At 38.4% G+C, this 27,879-nt stretch overlaps 1 protein-coding gene across 2 annotated transcripts in view; it reads left to right on the top strand.

The window, feature by feature from the left end:
• dock1 (dedicator of cytokinesis 1) overlaps positions 1–27,879 on the top strand; it is a 196,844-nt gene that overhangs the window by 125,680 nt on the left and 43,285 nt on the right. For both annotated transcript variants that reach the window (XM_026178424.2, XM_026178422.2), the window contains exons 28-31: positions 9,698–9,799; positions 11,576–11,670; positions 25,990–26,068; positions 27,047–27,147. In XM_026178424.2, coding sequence (XP_026034209.2) covers positions 9,698–9,799; positions 11,576–11,670; positions 25,990–26,068; positions 27,047–27,147 — 377 coding nt within the window. The remainder of the gene's footprint in view (positions 1–9,697; positions 9,800–11,575; positions 11,671–25,989; positions 26,069–27,046; positions 27,148–27,879) is intronic.

Here is a 27,879-nt window from a genome sequence, read left to right as displayed (position 1 = left end):
TTTATTTAGGCTTAATTGGATCTGTGGTGCATTTTGTATTATTTAGTTACCATAATGGGGAAGGAGGGAAATAATACACTCGGTGAAACCCTGATCATGTAAAAGTGTAGCCGTGTATGCTTGGTCGGATGTTTTTGGAGCCATAGCTCATCCTTATTCACTGACAGGGAAAACCCAACTTCTGCTATAAGCCTCAGGTACCATGGTAATGAGCTGCAGCTCTCCAGACAGCAGCTGCTGTGAAGTAAGTGTGCGTGTGTCTGTATGTGTGAGCATTTATATAAATATATATATTACAGGTACCAAAAGCAAATAAAGGGCACACATCTTTCCTTACCAAACAGGGTAAAGAGTCACTTCTTTCTCCGTTCATGCAACTGTGAAGTCAACATTTGTTACTGAGGGCTAGAAATCAATGATCAGGAGAAAATGTAAAATATGACATGAAATTTAAACAGTTGTAAAACGTTTTGAAATAATAACATTGATTTGTAAGAACGCTTCAATAAATGCATCCATCATTTTTCTTAATAAATGGATGTATTATGAATGAGAAATACATTTAAAACATTCCAAACTGATTGAATGAATCCATTTGTAACAATCTTTTTCTAGGCTGGAAATTAGAATTATAATTTAGTCAACTTCATTTAGTAAAAGCAAGTTTATATAAAGCTATTCTATTTTTTTTTTTATCACACTGTTTTTCATGTACTGGATCACATTTAATGATTTTTATTTGATCATGGAAATACTTCCTGTGTCACCGTTAAATGTCTTTTATCCTTGACAGCAGGAACACAGTTCAGTTTCAGCCTAATGAGCCAAGTGGACAGCTCAGTCATTTGTGGCAGAACAGGCCCAAATATTTTTATAGAATAAAAAGGGGAGATGTGTATGACAGTTATATTCAGTTCACATTTACATTCATCAGACTTCCTTCCCGTTGTTTATCGCCGACTTACGGCATCACAGCTCTCGCCGCAAAGTCCTTTATGACACACAAAAGAAAGTTTTGCTATTCTTTTTTCCCCCCTTTGCCTCATCTCACTTTTCTGCAACGTCACATAAGACACCCCTGCCTCCCGACTGACTGCACCTTCCAGGTGCTGAACGCTGCTCTCACAGCACGGTTTTATGAGTCTGGGTTCTTGTTTTGGAATGACAGTAACGCATCTGCTTCACAGCCTTGTTACTGCTCAGCCAAGCAGCGAAAACCTGCAAGTTTAACACAAAGAGCTGCATTATGTTTGTAAAGATTTGACCTTGGAACATCTCAGTTCTTGGAAAGTGTTTTAGATTTGAACCCAGGGTAATGGCATTTGTTTAATGGGTAGAACTCCTCTGGGAGATGATGTCTACTGTTAGTAGGAACAGAATAGGCTTTGCCATTTTCTTTTATTGGAATCTGCTCTGCGATCTGCTTGTGTAAGCAAACTGTTTCTCAGATGGATAAACTGGTGGCAAAGGACAAGTCGCTGGAGTGACTCTCCTCTCGTATTGATTTCATTACCTCAAAGCTAAATCCTCAGGGGCCTCCTGTTTGATGTCCTTGTCCTTACATGCACACTATAGACAGGACTGTGGTCAATGGAAAATCCAGACCTAGTTTTTTTGCTTAGCCTGTAAATAGATTTATAGATTGTGTGATTTGTAATTTTGCTGTGATTGTCTACTGTTGCAGTAAAATCTACTCTTTGCTTTCATTAGATAGAGTTCTGTTTTCCTTTTAATATTTCTTTGGATTTGGACGCTGATATCTCTAGAATTTGGCTACCAAATAACTGTACCTTTTAATAACATCACATGATGTCATTAAAGGTACATTGTATAAAATCTCACCACTAGATGTCAGCAGATTGCAGTTTGCAGTCAACTTTCTTACCCTTCCTCAAGTCCTAGCTACGGTGGCTGCATTAGTACAAACGTGTTTCGGTCATCCAAGAAAGATCATTGATACTAAAATTTAGACTTTACACCATAACGGCCGTGTGTTTCTACTACTGTGATTTTTAGGAAACCCAAGCCTAACACCAGCTGTTAAACTGAGATTCATCACTCATCCAAGTGCTACATCCAGATGAAAGGAATCAATCTTTTGCGATTTACTTACCTGAATGATTGAGCATGCATCAGCAATTACATAAATGTTACAAAACTAACTTAGAAGTTGTGCATATGTGGCTGGTCTCTAGCAACATACATAACTCGATTAGGCGGAACGACGATGTCCATCTCGGCCACTGTACTCAAGATGATGGGACATGGCAACATGGCAGCTTCTGCAAACCGATGCCCTCTTCTGTGTACTTTTAATGGTTTGATTCTAAATTTATGAGTATGTATTTGTTTGTTGGAAGACATAAGCACAAACCAATTTATGTATACGGTACTCTTTTTTTTTTCTATTCAAAAACCTCAGAGAACAACTTAACTTTACCTTGTGAGAAGAGACAAAGTGATGAAAAAACCAAATGTTAGCATAGATTGGAAGGAGCAGTGAAATGCAATGAACTATCACCGTACTTGAATATATTTACATAAATTGTGGATTTTTGCTTTAACATTTTAATGTAAATTTGCCTCACCTTGTGGTCATACCTTTGTCCAGAGAGGTCACTGATTCGATAGGGCCGGATATCTTACTGTCACTACTCTCAATGATTTTTCTCAGGTCAAATTGCTCTCACACTAATTGCCAAACATTTTGTTAGCATTACCTTGTGGAACAATTGTTTGATTCGGTTCTTTTCCTTTCATTGTAATCCTTATTTACTAAATTTGATCAAGTCTTTTGACAGAAGACCTTACCTGTTCTTAAACTACACATTACCATATAGCATACTGCATACTAATTTAGATTAGTAGTCACCTCTAAACCCTATATACAGTTTTACACATTGATTATTTCGATCATTTCATCCTTAATAACATTTGATTTTTAAACAAAGTGTCAGGGCATCTGTGGTGTGTTTCGAACAGACTGTGCATTGTGAGCTTTAAAGCTTCTTCCAGAAATCTGTCTGATTTTCTGTCTCTGCCTCAGGCTCACTGACCACCAACAGCCAATTGAAATCGTGGACTGTCTTCAACCACATCTTTTTAAAAGCTGGTTTTAATCTTTAATAGCAAACAGTTTCGGGTCTCGTGGCATCAAAACATGGCAACATATTATTGACCTTCGCTATCCCACTCGTGCTCTAGTTCATCTCCGAATCTGTCACACTGACCAAGCAATGGTCGGTAAGATCTCATTCCTTTTCGGTGGATGATGCGTGTTTGGCAGTAGAGACGGGGCTTTCTTGTCAAAGAAAGTCGCCTTCATTCAGTGGGGTTCCCTATATAAATTAAGTTGTCTGTTCAAGGAAGTGTATTGGCTTTGATGTGAAAGTGCTTCCTCAAGCTTGTCTTAGCCGAATCCCATCTGAATGAATGAATTAACGGGTCACTTTCATGGCTGGCTGCCCAGGTTTTCTGCACATATTATCTACTGTCAAGTGTTTATCTGGACATCACCAAGCACCAAACCCACTGCTGCTGCAAAAAAAAAAAGCCCAAATGAAGTGTGAATGGCTTCAGCTGGCTCTCCAACTTGTTTCCATTGGCTGACCCTCCTGCCTGCCACCTTGTTGGCCTGATGTCGGAGCCAAGCGGGTTAGCTGAATTGTGTAGCGGTGGCCAAGTACATTGTATGTGTCAGCTCTGCCTGCGTTTGACAGACCAGTGTGAAAAGTGCTGTTGTCTTTGGTCCTTTGTTCTTTTTCGATTCCATTTACGTATATTTAGTTTCAAGAACATGAATAATATATGTTTGTGATGAAGGAATCCATGACCTATAATCATAATATGAGTATAATAACAGAAACTTTTAATTGGACATTTTAAATATAGTTGACGCAAAGCTAATTTCTGGATTTCTCTATCTTTTTGCATTCCTTCTAACCTGTTTTTCTCTTGTCAGGCACTACTGATGCCAGTCATCTTTTAATTTGAATTCTCCTCACAAAATCACCTCATTGGAAATGTTTGAATCTCATCTGCAGCAACCCTTAATGCTTTCTCTGAGCGAGGAGGCAAATTGGGGAGAATTTAAACTGGAATCATTTTTGTGTGTCGTTGGGTGCGTTGCACTTTCCTTACAACCTCCGTGACTTAGCAGCCCAAATCACTTCTGCTTGCACAGGTGTTGTTCTTATAAGATTAAATAGCATGGTGCCCATGCGAGGTTTCCTTTGTGCTGTTGTAATTTCCATCATAATGAGCCAGTAAAATCATATTGCATCAAGCTTGAATCTAATGGAGAGGAGGAGGGAGTAATTTGGATCCCTGTTGGTCATCAACCCCTCGTTCTCATCTTTTTTTTCCCTCTGCTATTGTGTCAGTTTTTCCTCGTTCAGAGACTCGTTGAGGCTCTTGGTACGACTCTATATACCGCTGTGCCATTTCCCCACTGGCTTAATTAAAGGCTTAAAACAATGCTCTGTTAATAGGGCAGCCCTTCAGAGCAAACATCAATTTTTGCTCCTCTGCTGTCAGGCGCTAAAGTGAGATGAATTATCAGGGAGATGCAAGCTAGAGAGCCGCATATGATGGATCAGGCACTGCCCTCTAATCACCGCTTTTTCATTTCCTCTAAGAATCTGTTTCATTTGCCCATAAGACAGATATGGAGGCAGGGTTTGGGAAATCTCCAGCTCCTAGACTCAGTGATAGATATCACCTGTAAACTTTTTGTTGACTGTTGTTCAGGCTGAGAAATTGTTTCAGTAGATAAATGAATTGAGATTGACGGCTCAGTTGGCGGCCATTAAATGACTGTTTCCATAAGCGTCATGAACAATTTGGTCTTGTCCTTCTGCTGCTTCATCATCTCCTGCAGTAGCTCAGTGAAGAGGCTAAAAGTTATGGTTCCTTTCAGTTTGAGGCCATGAGATTAATATTTCCTTTTATAGATTTAAAAAAAAAAAATGCCTTGCTAGCATGCACAATGTTATATTGGAGAGATTGATCAGTAATGACGGTGCTCTATTATCAGCACCCAGCTCACTTAATGAGCTATCATTATGTTAAATTTCATAAGAAAGATGGTTAACTTATAATTGGGTAGTATTTTAATTGGATGGGCTGCTTGTCTTTTAGATACTTTTGAGATATGTCGTCCTTTTGATCCGAGCGCTCTGTGATACCATTTGCGTTCTGGCTTTGGTTGTCTATAATTTGTTCCTGATCATTTGACTGTAACGCAAACTATCCATCTCATTACTGTTTAAAAAATCAACAGCCAGAAAAAAAATGTTATTTAGATATAATACAAAGTGCAGATCACTATAAATTCTTTCATCTGTTATCTTAGCTTCAAACAGGCTTTGGATTGTGAGATTTGTTTTGCAAAAACCAGCTGATGTACAAACCTTTGACATTAACTTGTGTTGTGTTATGAATTTACTTTTGCTCTACTGTTACTTCTTATACTTTTACATTCTCTTCACCTGAAATAGCAAATGCCAAACTGTTGTTTTTACATTTTTCATCCTGGTAATAGTTTTTTTTTTTTTCTGGCCTACACTGCTTCAAAGAGCTTTCAGCATAATTCGTGATTTCAAATCCTTTTGATTTCAATTTTCATTAATATACAGAGTGTCATTTTACCCAGAATATTTATCATAAAATAACTCCTTTTTATAAAGTGTTTAGTTCAAATAATTTCAGCCTTCGAGTTTGAATACAAACCCCACAAAACATGCCGGACGTGTCACATAATTAAAGTGACCCTGTAACTAAAATGCAAAAAGATATATTTCATCATTTCTAAACCTTTCAGTTTCTTTTCTCTTAGTCTTGTTATTTTTTTGTGGTTATTGTTCTTCGTTTCGTTAGGCAAGCAGCCCAGTAAAATGCATTTTCTATCACTTCCTCCTCTGCAACTGGTCTGTTTGGTGCTCCTCAGTGTGTCACATACCTTCTCCCCTCTATAACAAAATCAGAAAAGATCGACCCACTTCTTACCAGTGAGGGACACTTTTTTTCTCTTTTCTTTTCTGAACCTTTCTTCTCTAACGCTGCTTTATTCGACTTACTTCCATTCTTTTTCTCCCCCTATATGAAATAAAAGAGTTGTCATGGTAACATTACTGGATTCATCCCAGTGATAAAAGTGAAGAGTTTGGTTGGTTGGCCTCTAGAGACCTCCTGGTTCCCTCCAAACACACATCTCCATTGCTCGCATTACGCCTTAACAGCTGGTGTGACTCATGTTTCTGCCTCGCATCTAGATCTTAATTGCTGCACAGAGAGCCGTCTGTATTTCTTTTGCTGGGAGGGCCTCTCCCTGTGTACCACGGCAATTTGGAAATATGGTTGCAAGATTCCTCACCTGTATTTAATTTTCCATCAGGATTTGCCAGCTGATCCTAGTGCCTCCAGCAGAAATTGTATTTGTTTGGAAGCTTAAGATCCATTCATGAGCAACAAATTACAAGAATAAAATCAATAGTAACATTGGCAGATATATGGCTGCGCTGTTGGCGGTCTTGATTGAATGTTGGTAGTGAGCTTTGGGGGGGCTTATGCTACTGTATGCAGCCTCGGAGCCTTATGGCAGTTCCCACAATGAGGCTTGCAGCATGTACAAAGTTTGCTGAAGGCTCTTTATCTTGGAGATTCATTCACAGTTGAACATAAGAAAAAGAACAAATGTGGGATATCCTCCAGCTCATCCAACCATTTGAGTCTGTATGGACTAGGGTGTTGCTGGAGCATGCATCAGTGACTGCTGGCTGCTTTGAAGCTCCTGTGACATTTATTAGCAAACTCTAATAAACAGTGTTGGGTTCGTTAGTCAAAAAAACATTCAAGTCATCATTTTTTGGAGTAATACATTACTTCTTTGGAAGTAAAAACACTACTTTTTAGATTACTTTTGTTTTTCTCCACAGCATCATTCAATATCTGTTGCCAGGTAATTACCAGTTAATTTATGCATGTAGAGGAGGCTGACGTGTTTTGTTTTTTTAAATGACTGCTTCTTTGTAATTTGAACTGCACCAGCATTTTATAAGGATTTTGTCATCAATAAATGATTGGGTGGTCTCCCATAGCTATAGATAGCTCATGTAACCTTTGCACTACAACAGCACTTAAATAATTATTTGCGCTACATATACATATATTTATATTTTATATTGCATGTTTTCCCCATATTTTGTTCCCTTTCATATATTTATATGGAGTAGTTACAGTCTTTTTATACTCAAGGAAAAAATTCACTTCAATTTAATAAAGTCCAACCTTTTTCCACTGCAGCTAGCAACACTACCCTTATATTGTTCTGCAGCTTCAGTGAGCATTGTGTAGTAACACATGAAGCAGCCTTTCACCTTGCTCCAGGTTCTGTTTAAGGTGGTGCTGCAGCTGACAGCAGGTCTCCAACAAGAACAAGTGCAACTGCAATACATATGAAGTACTTATGTAAGCATTAGGTAGTGTGTTTTTTTTTTGTTTGTTTTTTTTGCACACTGTCCTTTTAATTTTGTCCCATATATCTTAACCTTTTGGTCACTGAATTTTCAAACAGTAGTGCATTACAGATGCATATAATGTGTAATTCCAATAAAATGTATTTTTGTAATGGGTTGTGCTTTTGTCAATACCCCACATCTCCACCACTTTCCATAACCCAGACAAATATAACAGACACAAATGAACAAAACCACAACTTCCTTTCTGGAGGTAAAAAAGGCCATTATCATCTATAACTCAGTATGTGGGAATACCCATCCATGTATCTACTCCCGAATACGATTGAGCAACAGAAACATTTTTTCCTCAGTTAGTAGCATACAAAGATAGAGACGGGCAAGAGAACCACTTCTTAGGCACTTCATACACTTTGTAGACTTTGTATGTACACTTGTCTCTTTGGTACTTTCTAATCAGTCTTAGTCTGAATGTGCTCTTCAGTGCTGAAGAACTGAGACTAACTGAAACTTACATGCCCTCACAGATGAAGGAGTCTGGTCCTCTGTGTGTCAGAGAAATATTTCCATTTTAATATAACATGGTTTCTGTGAAGCGTTACAGAGAGGAGAAGTGAAACCGTCAACAGCATTGCATAGCATTAAGGGAAGGCGAAGTAAACATGATGTTTGCATTTGAGGATTATTTTGGTGCCTTTGCATTATTATCTTAATGTTGTTAGCTATTATAAGCATGATAAATGTAAATGCAGTACAATATATTATATGGATATTAAGGCAAAAAATAACCATAAAATCCAAGTAAAGAGGGGGGAAAAAAATCAGAATTGGTAAGACAGGTCAGGTGAGGTAAGAACAGGAGTTTGTGTGTGTGCGAGCATCCCTTCTGCTCAGCTGTGTTTTGTGCTTTGGTAGGTCAGGCCTAATTAAAGCTCAAGGAGAAGTTTTCTAGCAAAGCCTTGTGAGGATTAACTACCATGAAGCAGCAATGTTATATCAGTTGCTTTAGAGCTGCTCAACCATTCCTCGCTTCACTGAGGTAGTCAAATTAAAATCCCAATCAGGAGTTTGTTCACGTGATGATAGATTATGGAGACATGGTGATTTCACTGCTGGTTAAGGTCTTTCTGTGTCTCGTGCAGCTTGCTTTACTGCCAGTTAGATAAGTGTCAAACAGGAAGACCTTACTCTTGGCCTTATTTTGAATTGTTCTTGAAATATGTTTCGTGCAAGATTTTGCCTTTAAATAAAGATATGCACGAAAAGGGTGCACTATAAGTCGTCTCATTTAGCCAGCATTCTACTTATTTTTGCAGACTTTAGAGATAAAGAGTCACTCTTCCTGCTTGTGTATCTTAATGCTTATCAGACCTTATATTCATTAAGCTGGGTGTGCTTTCATGCTTTCTTTTCAGAGTAATTTTAATTACCTTCTCTTTTCATTTTTGATTAGCTGGTTGAGGTAAAACTGTGGGAACAGTAAATCATTACAGTATGCTTTTATTCTTCAAAAGTATTTAAGCAAATTCTGTAACTTTTTCTTTAGATTTCCTTTTAATTAGCCCCAAATCTTTTGTTAGATAACAACAAACATCTTCTCTTAGTGTCTTACTGGTTTTCTTTTGTTCTTGTATTGGTCTCTTGGTAGCTGATTATTCTTATCCTTTGTACAAATCTCTTGAGTAATCCATCTTTTTATGTGAATTTCTTGTGCAGTCTGTCAGCTGTAAACAGTACGAACTCTAGCCGTTCATATCCATGCCTTTCCAGTCGTCTTCCACTTGTTTTTTTTTTCAGTGTGTATCTGGCTTTGTCTATTCACATCAAAGGAATGACACTTGACTGGCAGCAGCAACCTCTTTTCACCTAGTCTTGCACACATTGCCATCCACTTATCTCTTCTCTGCAGCACATATACACTGTACTAACCAGAGGCAGGATAATGCTCTGCAAATGAATGACGGCACTTTGGGGACCTCATGGGTATTATAATCAGTGGAGACAAAGAGCTGACGAGTGGAGGGCAGCAGGTTAATGAGATCACCCATGAGGTGAGGGTGCCTACCTTTTTAAACCTGGGAGGCCAAGCCTGCTTCAGTACTCTGATCCAATCCAGTCAAGTCAGGTGGTCAGTGGCCAAAAAATCAAAGACAGAATCTTTCTGTCCGATCCTTCAATTTAAACTTGATTGTGTATTGAATGCACTACTTTCTCTTCTCCAGGGAAGCTTCGTGGCCAGCATGACTGGCGTACTGAGGCAGATGGACGACTATCATTATGCTCATCTGATCAGCACCTTTGGCAAGATAAGGAGTGATGTGGTGGTAAGTACACTCTGTCAGTGTTTCTGTGTCTGCTGGATCTTCAGGCCACATTGTCGTTTTATAACTTAAAATACTTGCCTGTGCTTCAGAATGATTTTGCTCTGTCTTATCTAGAAATCAAAAGTCAGATTAGAGCTTTTATAGAGGGAAAAAATACAATTTCTTTTGCAATAAAGTATGAAATTGAATTTTTCTTAGTCCTTGCACTTGGGCCGATACATGTATTGCACTTCCTCTTGGTGATAGTAGCTCCTGAGGGAAAATGATCACTTGTTGCAACCAACAAGCTGTGGAGGAGGGATAAATCTCGCAGAGGTTATGGGTTTCAGCTCAGAATAATTCTGCCCTCAAAGCAGCCTTTCTCTCCTATCTCCTGCCAGATTAGCATTCAGTTACTCCACTCTGTTTGCTTTTGCTCTTTGGAGATTTTTTCATCGTATGAACACGAATCTGAGTCAGGTGAAGCTTTATAAAACGCACACTGACAGATACGTTGGCATTGCTTGTAATTTGAAAAATCACTTTTTTTGTACTCGTGTGACTGAGTTGGCATGCACTGACATCCCATTCTCTCTTAAAAGCACTATTTATTTTAATTGCATGTTTTGCTTTTTGTTTTTTTATTGAGGCTTAAATGTAATATTTTCAGTGGATTTTAGAAGAAAATCCAGTTTGGGACTCCTTATCCAGTTCCCATAGCAGGGTAAGGAATCACTGTAATGAACGTGAATCTTTCTGCAGGTTTGTGGTACCTGAAGATGGTTCGGCTATGGGTCACTTATAGATCCTGATGCTGGCTGTAGCCCAGATGAGGATATCTTTTTGTTGTGTGGCGTCACTGAACATAACAATTGTAATCACAATTAATTTGGTAAGACTCATAAAAAGGGACATCGGCACCAGATGGCAATAGTAAACATGCACAGCTGTGTAGCGCTGGTTATTCCTTCCGGAGAAGAAAGCTGTAACCTGAAACAAAAAAAAGAATTTGCTGATGGTGCAAGTTAATAGGCTTATCAATATCACTGGCCCACCAATAAAGCACAGTGAAGCTAAACGTAATTACAGCCGTGTATTCCATTACATCAATGGGTTTATTTGATGTATTTTCAAGGCTTGTACAACTATTTCAGCCCATGTTCTTTCTGCTGCAACCCTGGTGATGTTAAACTGTCATGCAAACAATAATTTTTTTAAAAACAAAGAAACTATATAAAGCAGTAGTAGGAATTGCTTTTAAATTGATATTAACAGGCAGTACATAAAATAAGCAACAAATGAAGTTACGTAAACCCTAGAGACGGATGTGTGTGGAAGAAGATGAGCAGTTTGTGAAATACTTAAGCCTGTCTACACGCCTAAATGCATTGAGTTTCTCCCATGTGATTGGCTTATATTTGGTGAATCCAATAATCTTAGTGGTGAGTGCGTGATGCCTTTTAATTGTGACTTTGTAACCCTTAAAACATGTAAAGTTAGGGAGTGCAGACAGAGTAGATATGACTAATGCTATGTTTTAAATGGTAATGGTCATTGTAGGTGTTACCCAGATATCTGATGAATATTAGTTGTGTAATATTAACAAAATACTGGATTATTAGTTTTGTGTGCTACCTGCAAAAGAGAAATACACGAGTCACCTTGACCTTTAAAACGAATCTAAAACCCGTTTCTGCCTGAAAGCCACGGACGACAAACCGTTCATTTCAGATTACTCTTATCTTGGAAGTAGGAAGAATAGCAGTTCTCATTTTGAAAACTTTCTCTCTTTCACAGGATTTCCTAATGGAAACATTTATCATGTTCAAAGATCTCATTGGAAAAAATGTCTACCCCTCTGACTGGATCATAATGAACATGATGCAAAATAAGTAAGTACGACACTGCTGGAAATGCACACGCAAACACAAACCATAAACTATACTGCTTTCAACTCGCTTCACTACGGTTGCTAAGGAACAGCAGTCGGAAGCGGGTATGAATATTTTCAAATGTTTTTCTCTTCATGCAAATATCGGCACAAGGCCTCAGCAGTGTAGCAATCAGATGAGCAGTCAGCGCAGCCGCAAACAATCACATGAATTATAGATGCTCTGGTATACGCTGCTAATCTCCAAACTTAGTCTCAGAATCTCTCTGCTTTTTTTGTGCTGTTCTGCAGCAGGCTTCTGGGTTATTGATGCAAACCTTTTTTAAATGCAATTTTAAAAATTTAAAGCAAAGTTAGATGCTTTGCAGTTTAGTCAGTAGTGGGGTTTTTCTGTAGCTTTCAGTTAAGTTTAGAGTTCTTTGTATATTTTGGGGGATTTCTTAGTGATTTTTTTAAACAAGGAAAGTCAGCATAGCCAACAGTTAGGTTTTTCTTTTTTAATTTATATAAAATATTCACTTTTAAAAAAACAAGACATCAGAATGAGTTGCTGAGCTCTATTATACAGTGATACCAAAACAGCTGTCAGATGAAATGCTTGAATCTTTTTTCTTTTTCTTTTTTTGACAAAGAAAATTCTCCCTTCTCCACCATCATTCATGTATTATCATGATCGCTGGTTAAATTCTACATTCAAATTCCCCATGGACAGATTACTCTGCTAAATTTAGCATTATAATACTGTCTGAGTCCCAACTGACAGGGGAAACAAAAAGACAAGAAACAAAAGGCGTAGTTAGAGAGATGATAGCCAATGCAGATGTGCCAAAATCTGCCGTTCTCCTCGGATGGCTTCTTGATGCTGGCTTGAAACGTAAGCTGATCCCTGTGGAGCCCCTTGGTGAAATCCTCACAGCAAAAATCAGCATGTTTACAGCCTGGTGCCTAAAGTGGGTTTGGACTCACTTTTTTCCACCAGGATAATGTTTTTGTAATTCATCTGCTAACTAGCTACCTGTTCTAGCTTCAGAAAACAACCTTTAAAATCTTACACACCACATGCACAAAACGGGCCACCTACACAATGCATGGAGCTTCCCTCTGCTTTTGTGCTGATATCAGTGGTAGAGGACGTTTTGGAGCTCTGTAGGACTTAGCAACCCACCTCTGTCATTTTATGTAATCTGAGGGACCAAAGATCAAGATCATCCAATACTGATTTTCAGTCTTGTCCCTTGTGTACAGAGATTTTTCCAGGTTTCCTGGAATCATTTTATTATTAGTTTTATTTGTGGATGTTGAGATACTTCATGTCAGTGGTACATCATTAAACATGAAACTGAAATTATTGCAAAATTTGTAGATGTAGTTTTTTGCAGATTGGTGAACCTCTGCCCATCTTCACTTCTGTTAAAATCTTCTTCTCCAAGATCTGCTTTTTATACCCAGTCATCTCCCTGACCTCTTGCCAATTAACCTAATTAGCTGAAAAATCTTCCTCCATCTGTTTCTTTTACTTTTCCAGCCTTTTGGTGGCCCCATCCCAATGTTTTTGAGATGTGTTGGTGTCATTAAACTCCAAATGAGCTCATATTTTTCATGAAATAGTAAAATGCCTCACTTTAAACATTCAACATGTTTTCTATCTTAAGTGATCATTGCATTCTGTTTATATTAACATATATTAACATTTTACACAGCATCCCAACTGTTTTAAGAATTGCGAAAGTTTGTACTTTCTTCCACAATGCCATCAAAAATACCAGTTTTTAAAAGCATTTAAGGTAATATGCATCTCACACAAACAGAATTGTATAGCAATGCTTCGAGCTTAATCCTTTTGGGCACCTTGAAAGTGGCCATTTATGGCAGGTGCAGAGCTCATAGCAGCAACCTCTAGTTTACTGTGAGCAGTTTTCACCCCCTGCCCAATCTTTCTAAAACCATTCCAACATCATTGCCAGCGAGGACATTTGACTAGAGATTGCATTGCTTTTCAATTTAGATTCTTGTGCTTTCATTAGTCCGTCGGATTGCTGCAAGCCAGATTCCTTTTGGAATTCAGAACAGACATTGTCTGCCACCTGAGTCACATTGCTGAAGTCTTTGGCATAGCTTCATGAGCGTGTTCCCCGGTATCCCGCAGATGTGAAAATCACATCTGTTCTGCTTTAACCTGAGCAAAAATACCAGGGAATAACTCAGTGCTGGACCCTACTGAGCCACACGCAAAGCACACCAGCAGTCGACGCCATGGTGTGTTGGTCTCACAAGCTTATTCACACACTCCATACCGATTGTGATCCTTTACTTTTCGGAACAGCTTTGGGGGTGTGAGGAGCTTCACTGAGCAATTGAATCTAAGATCACACTTTGTAGCACGCGTTTGAATCTTTGATTCACACTCAGTCTCCTGCCTCAGCAGAATCTTACCCAACAAGCTTTTGCCTGTTAGCAAATAGCTGGAAAGAGATTAATTCTGAATACTAGTTTATATATTCAGCCACTTGCTGGAGTTAAATTGCTGTTCAGCTCAATGAAAAATAAGCTTGTCAATGTCTGGCTGATCTCACAGTCTTTATACTCGAGTCTGTTTGAATACTGCAGGTGTTAGCTTTGCCGCAAATTAGAAAAACTCTTTTATTTGTCGCCATCCTCCAGAATGTGTTTGATCAATGTTTTTTTCCTGCTCCTCACACTGAGAACTCAAGGTGACATAAGAGAGCTGTAAATGTTTTACATTAACAATCTAACAGAAAAGGGAGTATTTGGTATACCTCATGTGCCCTTCCTTTTTTGTTTTCTTTTTCTGAGTACAGGATTAAAGACAGACTAAATTCATAACATCCTCCACAAACTTTGAATCATGTCTTTATCTCGATCTGTGTTCTGAAGTTACTTTGTGTTTTTTAACAAATAAACTTGGAGATTTCAGTCCTGGTGGATTAAAACTTTTGTTACTGGGGTTAATTATAGTTTAATAGTGCAGGTCAGACAGTTTAGGAAAACAAGCGACTATCATATTCATTCATAACTAGCCATTTTAAATCATTCTGCAAACTGTGATCTGAATTATGCTGCACACGGCATGAATCTGCCAACAATAGGGATACAACTGGTAGCTCACAGTTCTTCATCAGCTCACAGTGGCTAGTGGCTGCTGGGTCTTGTTCCATAAGCCCACTACCCCACAGTATCTAAAACGTATCCACATTTGAAAGATGCAGAAAATTACCATTCATTGTTTGGATGACACCTTTTGATGAACAAAAAGAGACCATCTATATTCACTGTAAGCAGAGGTAGTGGCTTATAGCACCAAGCCTTCGGAGCACTCATTTGATCCCTTTCTAGTTGTTTCCACCAACATTTACAACTTCATGTGACCTCAGTGACCATGGACTTACATTGACAGCTAAACCATAACCACCTGCTTTACAGGGGTTTCACACTTTGGCCCCATGGACAGTAATGACCCATGGCTTTTTTTCCACACTGTGGCTCATTTGATGACTTGAATGAGTAATAGTGGGTCAGCAACTCTAAGGAAAAACTTCCAAGAGGACAAGAGGGGTAGGGGTTAAGTGGAATTTCTAAGAGAAGCCATTTTAAGCCAGAAGATCTCACAGAAAAACCTTTTTTTTTTTTAAAGTTAAAAACCCAAGAATCATTGTCAGATTGGTTTTGTTAACACAACAATAATTTGACATTGCCTTTTATTTATCAGTCGACATGAAACAACTTTCCAGTTCAGCAGAACTCATTTATTTTATGTCCTTATAGCTGTCTGTTGGTCTCCACCAACATCTCAACAAAGAAAGTCTTTCTCTTCAGCTTTATTCACTAGTTCATTTTTAACTCTGTCAGTCTGCTACTTTGGCAGGTTATGTGCAGTGGGTCTTTTAGAACCTTTTGTCTGAAAAAGCTTCCTGCTGCTTCTGGGAATGATTAATGATAAAGGTGATATTAAAATATGCAGTGAATGTGTCATAACTTCAGAACAATTACCTTGTGATATTTGAGCTTTTTAGTCCTGAGGGCAACTGAAGATTATGGTGATATCTATCCATAGGTTTACCATGACTAAAATAAGGAATAAAGTGCTTTAATTTGCCATTCATATTAAAATAGACCTTTAAAATAATTACTTTATTGCTGTTTTGTCAAGTGCTTGAAAATGTGTGCAAAACTCTCGAGCCACCCCTCATTTTTTGTTTTGTTTCTAAGGACCCTGACTTTCCTGTCATTAAGCAGTAGATCTCCTGGCTTTCTGAATGTCTTTTTCCAATTTTGTCTTTGGATGTTGGTGTGCAGTGTGTCCTTTAAAAAAGTAAAGGAAGATGGACAACTCGATGGCAAAAGTGGCAAAGCCGAAAAAACTATCTACAGCAGAAAATAAAGGAGGTCATACCAAACATTAACTTTTAAGTTCTTTATAAATAGAAAGAAATTAGGTGGCTCAAGACTTTTATACAATATATACCGCTGGTTCCTGAGCAGTTTGCACATGCCGCATTCAGCATGTGGCTCACCAGCACCAGCAGACAGCTCTTTCTTCTCCACACATCGTGATAGCACCACTAATGAGATGAGAATCACGTCCAGAACAATGTGCACTGGCAGTGTTTTTTTCAGCTGTAAGACACAGCACTTGAACAGCTGTGAATGTTGAAGCAACCAGAAGACTTGATTGAGAACAGATTGAGTAAAAATTGTTGATCAGCTGTAATTACTGCAAAAAAAACTCTCTAAACACTCTAAACTCTCTAATTACTGCAACAACAAAAACATATTTAACAAATTGGGTGATATATTTTTCAGAGCCATAGCTAAATCAATTGATATATTTATATATATATATTTATTTACATTTTTAAAGGGCATTGTATATAGATAAAACCAAACTGTCTTCTGTATTTTTGCAACACACAATTGAATATATGATATACCCTTCATGTCTCAGAGGGCTACTTCCATCATATTTTAATGCTGTGATTTGAATTAACATTAGATGGACTTCTCAAAAGTTAATTCCACAAAATAAGACCAACGATTTGTGGCGTTGTGTTAATTGTGACTAAGAATAGTACTTTGAGATGAATGGGTTTTTTGAGAAGCTTGCAAGGCAGATGAAAAGATGAAAGCCTCAACAAGTTAAAGAAGCAGCTCCTTAACTCTAACCTACTCCATCACACAGACTCATTAGGATCGGGTTTCTGGAGCTGGATGGTTGCCATTTGGAGTTGACTAATGACTAAAGACTAATCCTAGTCCTTGAGGGCAGGTCTATGGGAAGAATGATGAAGGGCTTTAAAAAGACTGAAACTGATGTTGTTGTCGCCTTTGTCCCCATGTATAAATCAGCACTCACCAAATAAAATAACAGTTCTTGTGGTTTTGAGGGTGTCTGATTTGAAATCTTCTTGTTGTAAAGACAATTTTATTTAACGAATGCTATTTGAAAACCTCTGAATTGATTGTGGTCTAGTTGCAGAGAAATTTTAGGGTTCTTTTAAAACATCCCTTAGTCAGTTTCAGCAGTTGTTGAAATTTTTGTTAGCCTTGAAATAAGGATGCTGTTTCTGTCTTTAAAGACAAAGCTCACACCTGTCACACCTGGCACTCTTTATTTTTCCAATTGACTACACTGTGCAAAAGTCTTGGGCCATCCCTTGTTTCTTTACATTTTGCTTTCACAGAGCCAGACTTTCTTGAAAATGTTTAAGTGGTCTTGAGCACAGTAATCTCTTTATAATCTTCACTGTTTTGGTCATTTTAGTTAATAGTATGATGCAATTTCAAAGAAGATTTTTTACAAAGTAAAAGCAGTTGGTGAATAAATCTTCCAGTGTATGTCGTTACATAGATGTTTTATACCAGACCTTCCAAACACCCTGTCCACACTCTTTTTCACAGCATTAGTGTTGTCAGCTGAAAAGAAAGGTCTGACCTTTCCATAGCTTTCAAACCATGCCGCTTTGTTAAATCTGTGGAAGTTACGCAGTCACTCTCCGATGTTTGGTTTTTGTCTGCTTCCTCATTTGCAGTTTAGAATTAATGACATCTACAATCTGTTGCGGTGTCATTACATATGGTTTCATGATATAGCGTTGCCTGATGTACTGCATAATGTTATACTGCTCTATGCGTTAAAAACTGTAAGGTGATCTTACATCTTGATATACACTCAAGGATTTACTATTTACATGTCAGGCACACCACTCTCACACATCAGTCAGAGTACACTATTTGAAGTTTGTGTTGATGTCTGGCACTTTGTGTGTATCTGCTCGATGATCAGCCTTTGCCCAGGCCAGTTTTTGCCCATGGATTGCAGTATACCGGAGTGAAAGCCAGTTAGCCTTTGAATAGTGCCCCCTAAAGAGTGATAACACCCACTGTTATTTCTCTCATTCTGATTTTATCTAAGTCATTATCAAAACCCAGCAGGGCATCTTTTTGTGTAGGAAAGCAGTCCATCAGCTACTATACTGGAGCCCTAAGTAGGAATACTTCTACTTAGGAAGGAAATGTACAAGAACTACAATGTGGAAATACTCCATTAGAAATCACAACTATTAATTTAGTTATTATTAATGCTGTCAGCCTTAATCTTGTTAAAATGAAGTTTACACCATAACCGCATTAACACGGCAAATCTCCATTAGCGAGTTATCGCAGATCGCCCCATGCGTGGGGCTACATGGCGTCAACGCGTTAGCGTTGTTAGCTCAGCTCGTTAGTGCAGTTAGCTCGTTAACACATTAGTGCAGTTAGCTCGTTAATGTGTTAGCACGGTTAGCTTGTTAACGCGTTAGCACGGTTAGCTCGTTAACGCGTTAGTGTGGTTAGCTCGTTAGCGCGGTTAGCTTGTTAGTGCAGTTAGCTCGTTAATGCGTTAGCGCGGTTAGCTCGTTAACGCGTTAGTGTTGTTAGCTCGTTAGCGCGGTTAGCTCGTTAACGCATTAGCGCCGCGGATCGCCACTAACGGGGCGATCCACTATAACTCGCTAACGGAGATTTGCCGTGTTAATGTGGTTATGGCATAAACTTAATTTTAACGAGATTAATGCTGAAAGCACTAGTTATTATATTTGAAAATAATATAATAATAGTTCTGCTATATTGATCAAAAGGTATTCCCATCCTATTTAGAGTGCACATGGGCTTTAAATAGAAATTAAAGTTTGTACAGTGCATTCCTTTTTCACATCAGGTTTGTAGATGACTGGGACTTATTACTATTTACTTTTATTGTCAGACAAGAAAAATTACTTTTTCTCTGTTGTGTATAATGTAAGTATTGCTTAGTACTCTATGGCAGATGCTTCACTGGAGACATTGTGAATATGTTGCACCTCATCTATGTCTGTCCTCTCAGAACATAACTGACGTGTTTGTAGTACACCCGACAACTGCGCCTTTCGCACAATTACTTCTGTCTTTAGATCAACAATATGTCAAACTTAATAGCCTCATTTAATGATGTGTATTTATTTTGGCATTCAAACGAGCACTGTTGCACACTGCACTCAGCATCAATTAAAAGCGTACCCATAGCATGAATGCCCATCTGCTAACATGCCCAGGCCCCATGTCATCTTTAAAACACTGATACGCTTATGGAACATATATTTCAGATCAGTCAGTATTTTATACTGAGTGAAACATTGTGGCCTGAGAAGCATTTAAGGTTTCATCTAATTTTCTTTATCTATATAGGCATATCAGTAGTTTTTAAACCATAAAATAAGCCAAAATGTTGAAAAAGTTTGCTTTTTAAAATCCGTTATAATTGTTTCATGACTCATTTGAGAAATTTAACTGTGCCTCATTATCTCATCATTGCTCAACATGAACTTTGCCAACACTGCCTGACCCCAGTTCACAAAGTTTCTGTGCTCACCAGTGTCTGGAGTTCTGTTGAATCCTGCTTGTATTACCTCATTAGTAATCTTCTCACCTCCTTGCAAAATTTTCCCCCGGATGAAAGGCAGCGCATGCTGTCGTTGTTACATCTCAGGTCTCTGTGTTTATAGGCTGCTGCATGGTTGATTGCTACAACACTAACATCATACTGCCTGGTGCTGCAGAGTCAAAGGGACTGCAGCTTTTTATCACATTATTTGCATAACAGACAGGCCCTCACTGGCCTGCGAGTTCATCCAGACAGATCTTTAAACACTGAGTTTTTTATCTGATAGCACCATGAGGGCCATATTTCAGTTTGTCACACTAAACTAAAGCTGCTTTCACACATAAACTGCACCCCTGAACTTTTCTGGTTCTGACTCTGGGAACTGATAAAAGACCGGATCCAGATGACCTGAGGGATCTGGATGGTTCATACTGGGTCAGGAGGTCATTGATGTATTTTGGTCCTAAACCATTCAGAGCTTTATAGGCCAGCATCAGAACTTTAAAGTCTATCCTCTGACGGACAGGCAGCCAGTGTAAGGACCTCAGAGCTAGACTGATGTGGTCCACTTTTTTGGTCTTAGTGAGGACTCGAGCAGCAGAGTTCTGAATGAGCTGTAGTTGTCTGACTGATTTTTTAGGTAGACCTGTAAAGATGCTGTTACAGTAATCAAGCCTACTAAAGATGAATGCATGGACTAGTTTTTCCAGGTCCTGTTGAGACATCAGATCTTTTATCCTTGATATATTCTTGAGGTGATAGTAAGCTGACTTTGTTATTGTCTTAATGTGTTTTTCTAAGTTTAGGTCTGCATCCATCACTACACCCAAATTTCTCGCCTGGTTTGTGGTTTTTAGATGTATAGATTGAAGTTCTCTGGTGACCTGTAATCGTTTTTCTTTGGCGCCAAAGACTATTACCTCAGTTTTGTTTTTGTTTAGCTGGAGAAAATTGTGGCACAACCAGTCATTGATTTCCTCAATGCATTTACCAAGAGCCTGTACAGGGCCTCGGTCTCCTGGTGACATTGTGATATACATTTGTGTGTCATCTGCATAGCTGTGATAGTTTATTTTGTTGTTGTTTATAATCTGTGCCAGTGGGAGCATGTAGATGTTAAACAGAAGGGGTCCCAAGATGGAACCTTGGGGAACTCCACATGTGATACTTGTCTGCTCAGATGTGAAGTTACCTATTGATACAAAAGGCTTAATAAGTAAACAACAAGCAAAACAAAAAAATCCTTCTCCACTCCTGAAGAAAGAAATGTCTAAAGATACAGCAGGTGGTTCATCTTTTGAGTCTGCTCGAATGATTCATAGGTCAATGTCAAGTGGATTCACAAAAATAAATAAATTTTAAAAATCCTTGTATTTAGACCACTTTAGAAATCCCAATAAAGAATGGCGTTTAAAATATAAAGAAATGAGGGCTGGGTCAAGGCTTTTAATTACTTCTGTAATATTTCTAATTCTCATTTGATTAGCTGTTGATTGTTAGAACTTGAAATTATGACAAATTTTATAACATTTTCAGGCGATTACAAGTCACTACTTCAGATTTGTGAATCCAGATTTTGAGTTTTATATTTGATGCATTGATTTTTTTTTTACACCATTATCCTTGTAGTTTTAAGAGTTTCTTAGAGAAGTGGTTTAAACATTCAAATGGAGTGGCAAAGTTTTTCCCTCATTCTGAATGTAAGGTCTAACACATGATAGCGATACTTTGACTCACCCCAGTGATATTTCTGAGTCATTAAAGCTTTCCTAGGGTGAGCTGTTTGGTTTCTGACAGCCTATTGGAAAGGACATCAATTTTAACCAGAGTCAGCTGCACTTTGCATTAGAGGAGAAGTTGTCACACAGAAGAGAAAATTGGGTTAAAATATAATGACAGTTAAATAGATCTGATATTATATCAGGTATGTGAAATAAAGGTAATCTAATTTAATTAATTGGACAGATAATGAAGGTTTTTGACCTTGCATTATCTCAGAGCACAGGCAGATAGGCCGTCTATTCAGCAAACCTATGCAAATAGCTCATGATCATTATCGGCGATGCTCTTTGAACTCAATTACCAAGCATGATCTGCTGATAAATTCTCATTAGCACCTAAGCTAGGTGTCTGTGCTGCAGATCATCTGACAGAGCTCAAGTCATTGTATCACAGCTGCAGGAACTTACCTGATTGTTATTTTTTTAAAGGCAACAATGGCATAAAAAGCAAATCCTCTGTTTTGCTGAAATGTACAGCACATCCATCATTCAGCAGTAATGGGGGTATTTTTCTGACGCTGACAGTTTGATGGACCATATTTATTATAATGATACGGTATGTGTACTGTATCAAAATGACTGTGTAGGAGGTGCTGTGTTGCCCTTGCGCTGCCTAATTAAAAAGTTAGTGATGTTTTTGTCTTCCTAAGCAGAAGTTAAGGAGGTCTTGTGTTTGTTTTTTTTTTTGTGTTTGTTTGTTTTTTGTTCTTTTGCCGATGATTAGAGGTACCCTGATTTTCCCTACTGAGCCTAACATGAAAAAAATGGGAAAAAAAGCAAAAGGACCAGCTGTTTTATAGGAATTACAAAGTTGTAGCAGTATTCCAAGAAAAGTATAAGTTCTTAGCCAAGTAAAGACACAAGTCACTGATTAGTAGTAGTGTATATGCAAATCACCATTGTTTGTATTGTATTTGTAATGAAGTTATAAAGGACTGGTTTGTCACTGTCTGTCTTCATTTTGTTTCTCTCTGTTGCTTAATGACTGACCATTACTGTTTTTTAAATCAGCCAAAGCTCTTCTACAAGAATTTGGCTTTTTTTCTTTTTTAGATTAGGAAAAAAAAGCTGTGGCACAACAGACCAACAGATGGTATAATTTACACTTAATGGTACTATGCAGACACTCATGATTCACACTCCGATTGCTGTGTCGGTACAAAGGATATTCCCTGAAATCAATATGGCAATTAATTATAGACTGTACAGAAATTACTCATTTTTATGAATAATAATTCTTCACTGACTAACTGAAATACAGACAGAGATGAGATTTTATTACTCTATCACATTTCCTTTTAAGGACCATTATCTTATTATAGTTAGATATTTCATATCTTTAATGTCACTATATATATAAAATACACACACAGACACACACTTAATACTAAAGAAAATAGGCCTAAATTCCTTTAATCTTCTTTGAAATGGTCTTAGTCAGGAGTGTCTTAGTCAGAACCCACTGTGAGGGAGAGTATATTCTATTTTCATCCACCTCATTAGGTTTTTCACTTTAATTAATGGCAGGATGTGCTCACAGAGGAACTGTCCTGTCTGTTCGTTAAAGCCAATTATATGTCTGTGCAGAGGCAGACTGGTGGCTTCAAATAGGTTTTTAGATAGTGGAGTCTACAATATTGTGCGAACTTGTTTGTGGGAAGCAGTTCATGTTAGCATACGTTAGTACGATTTAATCACGTTTCAAGCCCAAGAAACTTCATATTCCCTGGATCATCATGCAGGTGTAGTGGAAACATGAAGGTAAGCTTTGATCAGAAAGGGAGATCAAAAAGGAGTGGTTGGGCACAGCTGCGTTTTTGCATGCCGAGCCATATTTTGCTGAAAACTATGAAGATCCCGGATATTCGTATTTTATTTTGTCGTTTGACCCAGCGTTTACAACTGTTTGCTACATCACTCATGTTTACAAAGCGGCAGATGTGGTGTTTAGGATATTTCATGCCCTGTACCTATTATAAACTCACCTTCATCAAAATTAAATGCAAACCACAGCCTGTGATTAGTAAATTTGCAATTACCATGTCTTGTTGTCCCACTAATATGTAGTTGGTGTAATGCAAATATAGGTCATGTAGGGCTGTAGTTGTGCCTGTAGGCATCCATTTAAACACTCCAGTCTGGCTTTTTCTTGAGTTTAATTGGAAAATGTGTCACTAATAACCCATGCAACTTTGAGTTGCATTAGTTATTGCTGCAAGCCTCTAAGAAATACATATGGAAAAGGGGAAAAAAAACATTTAAGTTGTGTTATTTTAACGGGGCAATCCATAAATGTTTAATAAGCGCTTGTTTTTTGTTTTTGTTTATACAGTAGTATTCTTCACTTAAATTAATAGCTTAAATGGGGGCTCCCCAGTAATCTACAAAATAATGTCATAAATTAGCCAAAAGCATTAAGCACTAAGTGTTTTCTTTGCCCACACATGCAATGGAAGAAAAGCCATTTTAGCGTTGGTCCAGTGTTAAGTGTATCAACTATATTGGCATGTTCACAGCTGCAGAAAATTGAGTGAGGTGTGCAGAGAGGGTGCATGTGCTCGTGCAGACAGGGTGGTAATAGGCTGTCTCAGTGCTTAGGAGATGGCGGGGGTGTTCTGAGAGGGCAGAGAGCCAAAGAAATGGACTTCTAATGGCATATCCAAAGGTGTTCAATGACAGTTAACCTTTCCAGCTAATGATTAAGGTCACTCGTAATGTGTATCACACATCAGCCCCAGATAGCATTTAGTCACCAATGGAGATAAATGTGGAACATGAATATTGTATAACTTTAAAATACCCCGGGTCGTAGAACATTGCTGTTTTAACAGTGATGGTTATTCCTGTTCAAGGTCAGCTGTTTGGGGCAGTGGGAAACCCCGGCCCGGTCTGTACAGCAATGAAATTTCGACCTTCCAGCCCAAAGATTCTTACTGCCACAGAACTGAATTTTAAAGTCAGAAGCAGCTAATGGATGTGGATTTGCTAATTCCCACAATGAGACCCAGTTCCAGTAAGGATTTAGCTTGGACAATGACAAAAGCAGAAGGCTCTCTCGGGGCTGCCTGTGGAGCAGATGTCTGCTTACCTGCCAGTGTCAGTTACACGAGCGTTACATCTTAATGCTGCTTTATTGTCTGCTCATGAAACCCTGATGCAATCCACTCAAGTGGCATAACAATCGTCCTTGCTTCACCTTGCCATTTTTATTCCAATCTGATATATCTTCATCCACTATTGCAGGCAATCAGCTGTTGCTGTTGTCTTATTGATTTGTAATTGTGCTCGCAATAGCTGAAGCAAGGACTAAGCTTGGAAAACCCTAAATGAAATGAGCCAGATTACTGAATTTGCTGTGTTAGACTGTTTTTTTTTTCTTGCTTGCTAATTCTTAGAGATGGTACACACATTGTTGTGTAGCAGGTTCTACCAGGAAATTAAGTTAAATAGCGGATGGACCTCTGACTCTGCGAGTAGCAGTCATAATTCCCCTCTAAAAGCTTCATGCCACTTAAGTTATTAACATTTAATTCTGCAGCATCACAGTGGATTAACCCATCAGACAGTGTTCTCATTAAGATCTACTCATCAAATGTTTTTTCACCGGTGCCTCTAGCCTACTGTACCTCAGTCTGTCAGAGAGAGAGATTCAACCTGCTTGGCTATTCTGTTATAAGCACACATTTGTTCACAAGAGCAAACATCCATTCTTCGTGATAGTGCATACTGTTAATATTTCTTTCTTTGTGTGGTCACAGCTTTAAAACAAATGAGTTCATATTGGGTAACTCTGCAGTGAACAATGTTAAATTCATGCTGAGTTTCAGGACCAGCGCAGCACGTAGGGCAACAACAGGTAACTTCTGAAGGCAAAACTCAGATGAAGAAATAATTCACAAATATGAATTGCATCACATTAAAATACGTTTTACTTACTCTGCTTTTTTTTAATTTTATTCCAAGTAAAGTGGGCATGACCTTTTCAGTTTTATTGCCCCACTGTAGAATGCATGTCACATACAAGTAACATACAAGTTTGAAATCATTTTCATGTCCCTTAGTGATATGTCTGTCACTAAGGCTGGCCAAGGATGTGTTTGGATAGGCACCTGGGAAAATTGACATGTTCAATGGATACAGCCACAACCAGTGACCTTTGCATTATATAGTCTGTGCTCATCCAGGAATGGAGAGCGATTCCTCAACACCAGATATAGACACGTGCAGTCTATTCGCAGAGGGGTGACAGCTTGCATCCCTTTCAGAAGAAGCCATATCTTATGTTAATCATCCTGTATATAGTTATTATAGTTATGTTCTTTAAAATCTATTCCAAACACAATCTGGTGTTTATTTTTTTTGACTAGTATACATACTTGTTGAGGGCATCCTGCATCTTTTTTTAACACTTTCCTCTTTTTTTTTCTTTCTTTTTTTTCTCTCAGATGTTTTCGTTGTTAAGCATTGCTGATCATTTTAATCAGGTGGATGTTTTTTCGGTGGTGCAGTTTTATGAAATAATTTTAGAAAGCTGAATTTCAGTAAAAAGCTACTTACATTTCTTCTATACTCTTGAAAAACTTTTTTGTAAACAGCCAGCATAATCTTCTTATCTTTGCAGAGTGTTCCTACGGGCCATCAGTCAGTATGCAGCCGTGTTGAACAAGAAGTTTCTGGATCAAACCAACTTCGAGCTACAGGTAGGAACTGAACCATTGAATAAATATCTTGATATCAGCACTTCACATCTCAAGATAATGTTTTTTGTAGACAAGGCAGCACTGACATTTTAAGCACTATTACCCAACAGTTTTAGGAATAATTTTGTGGCATTTTTCTTATAGCCTGTAGTTTTATCTTGGGGCTGTTGGAGATGCCGCATTGTTGGATTTTCTGAATTGGAAAAAGATCACTGAAGGCAGCAGACATAAGAAAATAAATAAATAAAAATTGTGAAGAGGGAACATCAATTACCCTGTAATGGCCAGCAATTTTATGTGCATTTCTGAATATTTTAACCTGCTCACCCTGGAATTGAACAGCTTTTTCTACTTGTTTTTTAAATGTCTGAAATGTGGAAAAATGTTAATGTTGTCAACAACTGAACTGCTGTGAGCTTTGCTTTTAAAGCTTGGTCATTGTAACAGTCTTTTTCTACCGTTAATTGCATACAGCATTTGGAGCCGGAGGCCTCTTTATGGTTTAAGGAAAAAGCTGTGGGGTTTTCTCCATAGCTTAATGCACATGGGTTGGGCAAAGAGAATTTAGAAATTATCAACATCATGAAGAGTTGTGTTTTATACTCATGCATGGGCTGGCAGTAAAAAAAAAAAAAAAGCCAGACACCATTGCACTTTAGCTTCTGTCATTGTCTGATGTAGTGTGTTCTCTAGACGATGTTGGCCTAAATCAGCGCCCTCTTCGTCCACTTGGACAGATTCCATCTCATCATTACATTGCAGTGTAATGAAACTGCAATGCTTTCCTGCTCACGTAGCATAGTACTGGATAAGACTGTTGTTAGAGCTATTTCTTAAAAATGTCCAAACTTTGTAATATATTGTATTATTTATTTAATCCAGTCTGTTACTGTTATTGTTTTGGAACAACTGTAACCAGACATTCTGAACTATTCTTTTGCTGCAATCTCCCTGTCTTTCCGTCTGTGTCTGGGTCAGCTGTGGAACAACTACTTTCATCTGGCTGTGGCCTTCCTTACCCAGGAGTCATTGCAGCTAGAGAACTTTTCAAGTGACAAAAGAGCTAAGATCTTCCACAGGTGAGAATGAACACTCTCAAAAAAACACGATGCCCTAATTTCCCACCAGCACAGCTCGAGTTCCCTCCCCAGCATGACCATGACAAGACTATGTATAATTCATCAGATAAACTATTTTCACACCCAGATATTGTCCAGTGTTGAACTCTCTCGCATGCAGTGCACAACAGGGCATTTTACACCGTGGTAAACCTGACATTTCCCCTGACAGTTACCTAAGTTTTTATATTTAACTATGGGCTTAATTGACTTTATATTGGGGTAGCTGTTTGGTTTAAAGCCATTTCTGACCAATCTGAACATGTGCTTTCTCACATACATCCCAGCAGGGTGATATCTAAAAATGTTCCAGGTTGTAGTGCATGTGCAAACACGGCTTCCTGTGGTTCTGGCAGAGGCAGTACAGGCCTAATAAAGCTGTTTTAGTACTGCTGCTTTTGTCGACATTACCCAGCAGAGCTGTTTGCAAGAACACAAATGTTCAAATCAGTCACGTCGGACATTAGCTAGTGTTTACCCTTCCGGCCCCCCAAATACAGAGTCCCAAAAATCAGGTAACAGTTGTTGAATTCAGAGCGAGGCAGTGGGTGTCATTAGTCTTTGTCTCTTGCACACTGTACCTTGGCGACACCTTTGCCACCACAAAAAAAAGTATTTCTAATGGTAAGAACATGGTTATCCTGCTGTTGGCTGCTACATGAAAGAAAGAGCCGTTATGAACAACATCCAGAC

Source organism: Astatotilapia calliptera, chromosome 8 (genome assembly GCF_964374335.1).
Source record: "Astatotilapia calliptera chromosome 8, fAstCal68.1, whole genome shotgun sequence".
In the NCBI taxonomy this organism is placed as follows: domain Eukaryota; kingdom Metazoa; phylum Chordata; class Actinopteri; order Cichliformes; family Cichlidae; genus Astatotilapia; species Astatotilapia calliptera.
Note: the sequence above shows the minus strand (reverse complement) of the source record. Positions and strands in the feature narration are given on the sequence as shown.